Raw genomic sequence first — 10,632 nt, forward strand, 5'->3', positions numbered from 1 at the left:
CCTTTTTTCTATTCTTACTAGCATGGTGGAGACAGATCTGATTCTTGACAGACACTGCTTGCCCTTTAAAACTCAGACAGGGACCTAAGGTTCTTCTCTTAAAAGAGGTATCAAACTTAGTGATTTAGAGTATAGGTTCTGGAGCCAGACTACCTGGATTCAAATCCTGACTGTCACCCGCTACTGTATGAGCTTGGGCAAGTTACTTAGCCTCTCTTGCCTCTGTTTCCTCATCTGGAAAGTAAGTATAATAATTGTACCTTCCTTATAGGACTTTATCAATATATGTAAAGTGCTTGGCATTTAGTAACTCGAAAATATACTTGATAAATGTTAGCTTTTATTGTTTCCCCTTAACATAGCAGACAGGCTGGCATTTCTAAAAAGCACAACAGAAAACAAAACGAGGCTAAAGGGGCACACCAACCCAGGGGCAAGGACTAGAAGGCAGGAGGAGACAGCTGGTAATAGGAAACCCATGGTGGAGAAGGGAGAGTGTTGACATGTCATGGGGTTTGTTAACCAATGTCATAAAATAATATGCATACTAACTGTTTAATGAGACACTAGTTTGTTCTGTAAACCTTCATCTAAAGTACAATTAAAAATTGATAAATAAATAAAGAGACCAGAAAAGAAGGAACAAATTCTTAGATTCTTAATACAAGAGACCTTTAGGCCATAAGCTCCTGGGTTTTTTTTTTTTTTTTTAGGTGAAAAATATCAGTTACCAAGAACCAGAGTATAAAAATAGGCCTACAAAGTCCAGGTTGGTTGGTCTGAGAATGTGGTCAAAGCTGCATAAATCTTAACAGAGTTCCAAACACTCTGATCCTTAAGGAACCTTCAGACAGGGGTGGATTATCCAGTAGTCAAGGTAAGACAGTGCTTACCTTACTTACTAGATCATCTGTAGTGAACAATTGCACATTTTTTCACCACATCAAAGATTCTGCCTCTAGGTATGGCTGGCATCTGTCTCTCTCCCAGTTCCCCACAGCACCTTCCTGCAGAATCAAAGCCTCTTTTAAAATATACAGTCCCTGACAGGGATGGATTACTCAGTAAGCAAGGTAAGCACAAGCTTATTTGTGTTTATTTACTAATCTGTAGTGAACACTTTCACAAAACCATGTGAAATTGTTCACTAGAGATTAGTAAATAAGCAAGGTAAGCACTGTGTTTACCTTGCCTATTGGATAATCCACCCCTGTCTTCAAGGGACGGTCTGGCAGAGTTTGAAGGTACCCTCCTCAACAGTATTACCTATGACCGCTCTCACGTTGCTCTACCACACCTGGTAGCTAAGACTCCATCCAGGCCCAAGGACAAAGGCCAACTTCAATTCTTGTTTTAGAAAATTTAAACCTTTTCCTGGTTCAAAGCTCTAGGCCCTGATAGGCACACACCTAATTCACAGCCAATGTTTGCTCCACTAATTAAACTCATCTGGATTCCTGGTGCTGATTATTGGCTCCACACCTGGAACACCTGCCCTCCTTTGTACACACACACACCCACAAGGGAAACAGTTTTATAAAAGTACCCCCCTTCCATGGCTGCAGTATAACTATGCCTCGCCCTTACATGTACCTAGTGCGTTTTCTGTGATAGGTCACACCAGTCCTGTAGACTAGCACCATTTGTCCACAGCAGTATCGACCCATTTCTGCTAAAATAAATTAATACCCTCATCTCATGCAGATGGTTTTGTGGGAAAAAAGTGTCCATGAGACAACATATGTATAGATTCACATGACTCTTCCACTGAAAAATAAAGTGTGTTCTTGTGCTTTCTAGCTTGTGGGCAGCTTTTCTCTCTTTTTTCTTTTTCTTGTTATTTTTAATGGCAGCCTCGCTTGACTTGGGCTTGTCATTCTTAGAATGCTCATATGGCAGAAACTTTAAGTTCTCTACAGTGAGGGGCAGGTAGTACAGAAAGAGGGGTGTAGTTGTAAGACCATTAGGGCAAGAATGATTATTCCCATTTTAAAAAGGATTGACTAAAAAAATAATAATAATAAGGAGTGACTTGAGAAAAAATGACTTGCCCAAGGTCATATATACTAGGAAGTGGCAGAACTGTGTTTGAAATCCAGTGCAGTTTTTGGACAGCAGAGAACAGACTCAGAAAACTGGCTGTTCAAAGAGGTGATGTATTCAAGGAAGGAAAAGAGTTTCAAGGAGGGTTTAGAGAAATTCCAGGCACTTGGGTATAGAGGTCATCCCTCTCCTGGGAGAAGTAGTCCACCTTGGCCCTTTTCCACTACCTTGAAGCAAGGCTTCCTGCTAAATGGAACTTGCCCCCTTAAGCAAAAGTCTCTATAGGAAACCCCATTGATGCCAGTGCTATAAGAGCAGGGGCAGAGCAAAGGGAAGCACCTGTAGATGTGGGGGAGGTCTGGACATGCAGGAAAAGGTGCTTGGACCAAGATGTGTTGACTTCTTTTGCTACCAACTAACAGGGTCAGGTGCCTGCCTCACCTGCGGGCTATGACTAATCTTGCATTTCTGAATTGTGTGGTGTCCGCATCCCTGCTGATGAGCCAGTGGCCCCTTAAGTTCATATGCGTGTATGCAGGCCTGTGTGTGCATATAGTCAGTTATCAAACAAAAATTAGTGACTTTTGATACCAGGTACTTTGCTAGGTATTAGGGAACTAGAATTAAAAAAAAAAGAAAGAAAGATAGCAGACAGACATGTCACTACCCTCATAGATATCACTATTTAGTTGGGGAAACAGTCATCAAGTAAACAACTAAAATAGTTGGAAATATATGCTGCGTGGGAAAGGAATACGGTGCTGTGATCAAGAATAACAGCAGAGGTGGGAGTGGGGTGTGGGACTCTATAAGTTACTGTTCTGTGAAAGTCTCTCCAAGAAAGTGACATTTAAGACGAGAATTAAAAGAATGAGAAGGGATCAACCAAGTAGCCTTCTGCAGCCTGAGGCCAGGTGAGTTCTGAGGTAGGAGTTCAGGAAGGGATGCCAGGGTGCTGGGAGTAACCAGGAAGCCTGCTGTCTGCTCCTGTTTTCTCTGCCCCATTCCACCCTCAAAAGCTCTTCCTCCTTTGAGGCACTCCCCATCTGCTAGTCCCACCTCAGCTCCTTCAGATGCCAGGTAAGGGTGTCTCTTGCTCCTACCTTGACCTGTTCACAGTTCTTCCTTGCCTATTCTGTCTTCCTCCTGCTATAGATCTCCTGGAACCAGGGAGTTGACTTGTGGTGGCATGAGCTCATGCAGGAAGCAGGGGACGAGTGTGAGCCTGAGTGGTGTGATGCTGAGGACCCACTCTTCATCCTATACACCAGTGGCTCCACAGGCAAACCCAAGGCAAGTGTGTATGTGTGTGTACTGTGCGTATAGGGGTGAGAAGTGAATTTCTGAGGCGCATGTAATGACAAGAATTTTACTTTACAACCCTGAGTTTCAGAAATGTCATATTACTTTTTCTAAACCAAATTAAGACATAAAATCCTCAATTTTTAGATAGTGAGAAATTCAATTTTAGGCATATCTTAATGTACCACTCTCACCAGGGTGAGACAGTTTGGGTGGGGGCTTTCATGGTGCCCAGAAAAGGGGAAAAGAGTCAGTCCATGTGGCTGACATGGATGTTTCCACCCATGCCTACATGGTTTGGTTGAAGGAGAGTTTCCCTGTCAACTCAAGGCCAGAGGTGGGCACATGAATCCCTCTTGTACTCCTAGGACCGTGGTACTTAAGAGTTCAGTTCTTACCACATGCCACATTATTAACATCTAGTCACTTCCCAAGGCACAGTGTGGGAGCTGGGCATTGGCCTCCACCATTCCTGGAAACACTTCAGAGAACTCTGACTCTTAGATTTACTTGAAAGCTGTCATTCTACCATCCACCCACCCATTCCTAAATTCTTCTCTCCATATGCTTTGAACTATCCCTCAATGGGCCTTTAGAAATATGATTTTGGCTCCTCCTTCCTAGGGTTGGCATAAGGATGGAGTAAGCAAAGAGGATCGTGTTTTTTTCCCCTACAAACTTACTCTATTGGAAACCCTGGTGGCACTGTGGCTAAGAGCTGTGGCTGTTAATCAAAAGGTCGGCAGTTCGAATCCACCAGATGCTTCTTGGAAACTCTATGGGGCAATTCTCTGTCCTGTAGGGTCGCTATGAGTCAGAATCGACTCGACGGCAATGGGTTTGGTTTTGGTTTTTGTAACTTACTCTCTGTGAACGTATAACTGAGTGTATGTGTACACATACACAACAGAGAGGCTATCAGATGTGTGCTAGAAGTGTGCATATATGAGAGTGATGTGGGTGGCTCAGAAATACCATCTGAGGGTGTAGGTGTGATAATGGATTAACTATGCATGTGTGTGGGGTACAAGGGAGATGAGATGGGAGCATGGAGAAAAGGAGATTGAAGAGAGATGAATGCTGTGAAAGAGGTGCTGGCAGGGCCAGAATCTCTGAGAATCTTCCTCCAGTTCTTCCCCCAGCCTTCATTTGGTGGTCAGTGGGGATGGGAACAAAATCCCAACCTGAGGCCCTATTCTTCCCACAGGGTGTGGTACACACAGTTGGGGGCTACATGCTGTATGTGGCCACTACCTTCAAGTACGTGTTTGACTTTCACCCGGAGGATGTGTTCTGGTGCACAGCAGACATTGGCTGGATCACAGGCCATTCCTATATCACTTATGGGCCACTGGCTAACGCTGCCACCAGCATTTTGGTGAGAAGGGAGCTGGGACCTATAGCTACTTGGCCTAGAGTTGGGGATGGAAAAAACGATCCTGGGTGACTATCTCCCAAGGCCACATGGTCTAGAGACAGGAGGACTTACACAATGACCTGTATCCTGGACTTTGGAGAAAGAGGAGTCCTAAGGGAATTGTGTACATTGACTAGAAAGGCCTCTTGGCTTGTCTGGTCAGGGAGTGAAGATCCTGGGGTTGGTCAGAAAGGGCAAAATACCGAGCCTGAGGGTATGGTAGGGGGATGGTAAAACTATCGGAAAAGACCAGGGATGACCAGTCTTCACTGGGGTCAGTTTGAGGGGATCCCCACATACCCAGAAGTGGACCGCATGTGGAACATCGTGGACAAATACAAAGTGACCAAGTTCTACACAGCACCCACAGCCATCCGCCTGCTCATGAAGTTTGGAGATGAACCCGTCACCAAGTGAGATGCCCCTCCTCCCTAGCTACTGTCCCATGGGTGTCCCTTAGAGCTGGGTGCTGGCCTTTGTGTATAGTCTATTCCATTCTGTTGTCCCAACTCCCTGGCTTAGAATAGGGGAGGGGACAGAAGAGCCTGGGCATGTCTTCCTGGATCCCAGTGGTACTCAGAGCCTTCTTCTCTCCCCATTCCCCTGCCCCAGGCATAGCCGGGCATCCCTACAGGTGCTAGGCACAGTGGGTGAACCCATCAACCCTGAGGCCTGGCTGTGGTACCACCAGGTGGTAGGTGCCCAGCGCTGCCCCATTGTGGACACCTTCTGGCAGACAGAGACAGTGAGTGAGGGGTTCAGAGGGCTGGGGCTCAGGGACAGTGTGTGAGGACTGACTCAAACCCCTAATCTCTGGCTTCTACAGGGTGGCCACATGCTGACCCCCCTCCCTGGTGCCACACCCATGAAGCCTGGTTCTGCTGTGAGTGAGGCTACCCTGGCTGGTTCTGGGCTAGGCAGGGGTAGGGTCTTAGAGCGTTTGATCTTCCTAGAGGGTGGGAACTGGATTGATATGTGTGAGGAAGTTGGGATGCCAGGGCTTCTTGGGAAAGCTGGGAGTTAAGTCAGGGTTGCTTCATTCATCTCTTTGGGCCCTGTCTCCCGTTTACTTCTAGACCTTCCCGTTCTTTGGCGTAGCTCCTGCCATCCTGAATGAGTCTGGGGAAGAGCTGGAGGGTGAAGCTGAAGGTTATCTGGTGAGGCCTTGGTCCTAGGGGGTTTTTGAGGTGTGTTTGTGTGTGTGGAGCGGGGAAAGGTCCACTATGGGGTACTGTACTTTACTTCAAAGCTTAGAATCTAATTTCTCCTGGTAGTTGCTTGGGACTGAAGCTGCATAGTTAGGGGTTTGTCCTCTGCTGAAAGACCCTGTGGGGAATCCTTCTGGGTACTTTGCCTGCATCTCTGTCCTTTGGCTCATGAGACTCCTAAGGGCCCTTTTAGAGTCTGCTTAAAGACTCCTAAGACAACTTTTTGGGTCTGGAAGATTTAGTCCCAGCTCTTCCTTTGACAAACATTCTAGAGTGAAAAGAGGCTTCAAACATAGTGGAAAATCACATAGGCTATGGAGTCTGCCTGCCTGGGTTCAAATCCTGGCTCCGCTGCTTTTGTGACCTCAGATAAGTTATCTAACCTCTCTGAACCTAAATTTACTTATTTGTAAAATAGGGTTATAGTAGTACCCTTGTCTCCTACTGGATTGATTAAATAATTTTTATGAAGGGTTTAGCATAGAACCTCAGTTGGTACTTGATAAATGTTAGCTATTGTTGTATTAGTACTTGTAGAGACCTCAGAGACCACCAGCTGCCATTCTCCACCCCCCATTTGACTTTCCCAAGAGCAAGTTAATAACAGGGGCGGAGCTTGAATCCAGGCCTTTTGATTCTGAGCCTAGAGTTCTGTCCATCCCATCAATCTGTGGCTACAGAATGCTATTGACTGGGGCAATAATTATTTGCTCATGTGTGGGTAATAACGACTCTTTTCATTTTATTCATGCATTAAACCGAGCCTGCTTTCCTGAGGGATTACCCAAAGGAGACTCAAACTTACTACATGCTTATCACTGACAACACTGCTAGGCAATTTCCATATACTATTTAATTTGATCCTCAGGATAACTTTGGAAGGTAGACTATTCTCTCTGATTTACAGATGAGGATCCTGAAGGTCAGAGAGGTGAAGTCACTTACCCAAGGTCCCACAGCTGCTAAATGGCAGAGTTGGGATTCCAAACCAGGATTGTCTATCTCCAAAGCTTGTACCTTCTCCTGCTTCTCAGGAAGGGCATTCAGGACATTTCCACTCAGGTTTGGCACAGCTATTATTATCTTCCAGTGAGACAGTAGATGTGACCACTGCGTCTTCTTCATTCCTCAGGTTTTCAAGCAGCCCTGGCCAGGTATCGTTCGCACAGTCTATGGGAATCACGCACGCTTTGAGACCACCTATTTTAAGAAGTTCCCTGGGTACTATGTGACAGGAGATGGTAAGCCTTGGCAACACCCCTTCACTACCTCCCACCAAGACATGTCCCTTCCCCTTCCATTTTCAGGAAGAGTTGATTAAGGGTGAAGAATGAGAGAGAGAGGAACGTGTCATTAGTGTCAGTGTCTGGTGTCTAGACAGAGCTATGAGAAATAGAATAAAGTCTGTATGGGTAGAATATAGTGAGCAAATGGAAGAATGTTATACGAAGTTGGAGAGGTAGATTATATAGAGCCTTGTGGGCCATGGTAAGGACTGGATTTTATTCATAGTACAGTGCGAGATCTTTAGGGATTTTAAGCAGGGGAGTGCTAAGAGCTGATTTACTGTTTGAAAAGTAACTTTGCCTGATTTATGGAGAATAGACTTTAGGTGGGCATATTAGTTATCTATTTCCATGGAACAAACTACCCCAAAATTTGGCAGGTTAAAATAAACATTATCTTAGTTTCTGAGGACCAGGAATCTGTGAATGGCTTGGCTGGGTGATTCTCGCTCAGGGTCTCTAATGGAGCAGTCAAGCTGTTGGTCTGGGCCGCAGTCATCTGAAGGTTTGACTGAAGCTGTAGGACCCACTTCCGAGTTAACTCACATGGCTGTTGGCAGGAACCCTCAGTTCCTCACGGCATGGACCTCTTCATAGGGCTACTCACAGCACAACAGCTGGGTTCCCCCAAAGGGAATGACCTGAGAGTGCACAACCAAGACAGAAGCCACAGTGTCTTATATAACCTAATCTCAGAGGTGACATTCCCATCACTTCTGCCATATTCCATTGGTCACAGAGACCAAGTAAAATGAGAATGGGGACTAGACAGAGGTATGAATACGGGAGGCCGATATCATTGGAGCCATCTTGGATACTACCACTGTGGCAAAAGTAGAAGCAGTAAGACTTGTTAGGAGGCTATTGCAGTGGGTGTGGCAGTTTGGTAATGTGGATTACTTATTCCTTCTGTGGGGTATTTATTATGTTGTACATTTCTTGGTGTGTGATCTTACCTCTGCTTCCCAGGCTGCCGGAGGGACCAGGATGGCTATTACTGGATCACTGGCAGGATTGATGACATGCTGAATGTATCTGGTGAGGGCTAGGGACCACTTTTCCATCTCATTAGCAACTCCCGGGGAGCATCCTAGCCAAAGCCTTCTGTGAGACCCGGTACTGTCCTTTGGGCAGACCATGCCTGGGGTACAGCATTAATTTATGGCCCAAGTTTCAGAGGAAGAGTAATGAACAATGGAATGTGTCTAGAGGAAGGGAACCAGGTTGGTAGAGTAACTGGAAAACATGTCATGCGAAAAATGAATGAAGGGCCCCCCCTATCCGACCAGACTAGGCCTGCCCTGTGGGTACAGGTGGAGCACAAGCTGGGGTCTCTCTCATGGTACTTCCCTTCCCTTGATAAGGACACCTGCTGAGCACAGCAGAGGTGGAGTCAGCACTCGTGGAACATGAAGCTGTCATAGAGGCTGCTGTGGTCGGATACCCTCATCCTGTGAAGGGCGAATGCCTGTATTGTTTTGTCACCCTTCGTGATGGTCACACCTTCAGCCCTACCCTTACCGAGGAGCTCAAGAAGCAGAGTGAGGAACTGCCCTGGGTAGGGACTGCGGGGTCTGTCCTGGTAGCCTAGTTACCACAGCAAGTCGTTGCGGAGGGGAACGAGCTGCTCCCCAAACCATGAACTGATCCCAGGGGGGCTCCAGGGGCCAGTTGCCTTCCTCCCACTCAGTCTCCCACCAATCTCTCCGCCACCACTGGGCTAAGTGCTTTAAAAGCAATATTCCATTTAATCCCTATAGTCATTCTCATGAAATAGATCTTGTTACCCTCACTCTAAAGATGAAGAAACTGAGGCTCAGAGAAGTGAAATCACTTGCTAATCACTGCTAGCAATTACTGCTACCAACCCTAGCAAGCTGATTCTAGAACCTGAGTTCCATAAAGGTGGATTAAGATAAAATGACAGTAAAGAGATAACATATTAAAAAGAGAGAGAGAGGCAGTGGGCCTGAGAGTGATTCTGTGAGCAGGGCCTTGAAGGGAAATAGGTGGAAAACAAAGCCATCTCTACCCTGGTTTCTGGGGCCTGGCTAAGGATGCTGAAGAAATGCTTCATTTGTTGGTTACAGTTAGAGAAAAGATCGGTCCCATTGCAACACCGGATTACATCCAGAATGCACCAGGCTTGCCTAAAACTCGCTCAGGTATGCTCAGAGCCCCCCAGGGATTGGCTGAGGCCTGGAGGGTGGTGGAGTGTGTGCGCATGGAAGCCTTTGGCAGGGCTAGGGAGGGCTGGTGCTGTCACCAGGTAACCAGAGGCCTGTGGTTCCCCCAGGGAAAATCATGAGACGGGTGCTTCGGAAGATTGCCCAGAATGACCACGAGCTGGGAGATACCTCTACTATGGTTGACCCATCTGTTATCAGCCACCTCTTCAGCCACCGCTGCCTGGCCACCCAGTGAACAAGACCCTGACCTTTACCCAGGATTCCCACTGCTTGGCTCTCAAAAGTTGTGCCCATCCTCCCTGCCCCCCATCTAGGAGCGCTGAGGGCTAGTGATCACCCACAACATCTCCCTCAACCTGCTGTCTGGGACCGAGGACCAGCTTTGGCCCTGGGTGGAGACAACTCCCTGTGACTGCCAGGCAGCTGGGACAGGACTCAGGTCAACCTCACACTGCTGTACCTCCAGACTGCAGATCCTTTAGCGCCCAGAACAGGGACCTGAAGCTCACGTTACATGTTCAGAGGGCAAGCGAGAGCCTAGATTGAAGCAGGGAGGCAGCTCTGTAATCCTATGTCAGCTCTCTCAGGAAGCACCAGTACTTACCTTGGGCATGCTTTTGCACTTAGAAATGCCTATCTGTGAGTCCTGGAACAATTACTATTTTTTTTAAAAGACTTTGCTGGTTCTGTTCTGGGTTTAAATTCTCTTTTGTGCCAGATGACAGTGCTGTCTGGTCGTTTGCTCCAGGGCTGTGAGGGTAGGCTCTGTCTCCAGATGGTTTTCGGATAATCTGCTTCACTGAGAGTAGACATGTTCCTAGGACCAGAGGAGCTTGTCTTCCTTGTCTTCTGTTCCTGTCCTCCCCTGAACAGAGCCCAGCCCATGAGGGTACACTCTCAGATGAGACTCTCTTCTTGCCTCAGTTGTGCTCAAGGCCTTTGGTTGAATGAAGGAATAAAGTCTGTGACCTCAGGAAGATGGCAACTTGTTTTCATGGGTATCTTACATGCTGTATACTCATTAGCGGCTCTGGTTTGCAGGGGAAGGTAGGGGGATAGAAAGGGAGTGGTTTTTCCCAGGCCTACCCCGATATCCTCTTTTTAGAACTTTTGTTTTGGGGAGAGGTAGGCAGGGCTTCACTCACAGGTCCCTTGACAAGTCCTCAAGTTGAGCAGAAGACTCAAAT

General features: G+C 46.8%; 1 protein-coding gene across 3 annotated transcripts in view; it reads left to right on the forward strand.

Moving 5' to 3' along the window:
- Positions 1-10,418, forward strand: part of ACSS2 (acyl-CoA synthetase short chain family member 2) — a 73,707-nt gene extending 63,289 nt beyond the window's left edge. For all 3 annotated transcript variants that reach the window (XM_003411514.4, XM_010591630.3, XM_023550164.2), the window contains 11 exons: positions 3,199-3,336; positions 4,553-4,723; positions 5,042-5,175; positions 5,375-5,507; positions 5,589-5,645; positions 5,839-5,919; positions 7,103-7,211; positions 8,226-8,294; positions 8,621-8,797; positions 9,347-9,421; positions 9,553-10,418. In XM_003411514.4, the coding sequence (XP_003411562.1) occupies positions 3,199-3,336; positions 4,553-4,723; positions 5,042-5,175; positions 5,375-5,507; positions 5,589-5,645; positions 5,839-5,919; positions 7,103-7,211; positions 8,226-8,294; positions 8,621-8,797; positions 9,347-9,421; positions 9,553-9,680 (1,272 nt within the window). In that variant the 3' untranslated portion in view covers positions 9,681-10,418. The remainder of the gene's footprint in view (positions 1-3,198; positions 3,337-4,552; positions 4,724-5,041; positions 5,176-5,374; positions 5,508-5,588; positions 5,646-5,838; positions 5,920-7,102; positions 7,212-8,225; positions 8,295-8,620; positions 8,798-9,346; positions 9,422-9,552) is intronic.
- The last annotated feature ends 214 nt before the right edge of the window (positions 10,419-10,632 follow it).

This window comes from Loxodonta africana, chromosome 24 (genome assembly GCF_030014295.1).
Source record: "Loxodonta africana isolate mLoxAfr1 chromosome 24, mLoxAfr1.hap2, whole genome shotgun sequence".
Lineage (NCBI taxonomy): Eukaryota > Metazoa > Chordata > Mammalia > Proboscidea > Elephantidae > Loxodonta > Loxodonta africana.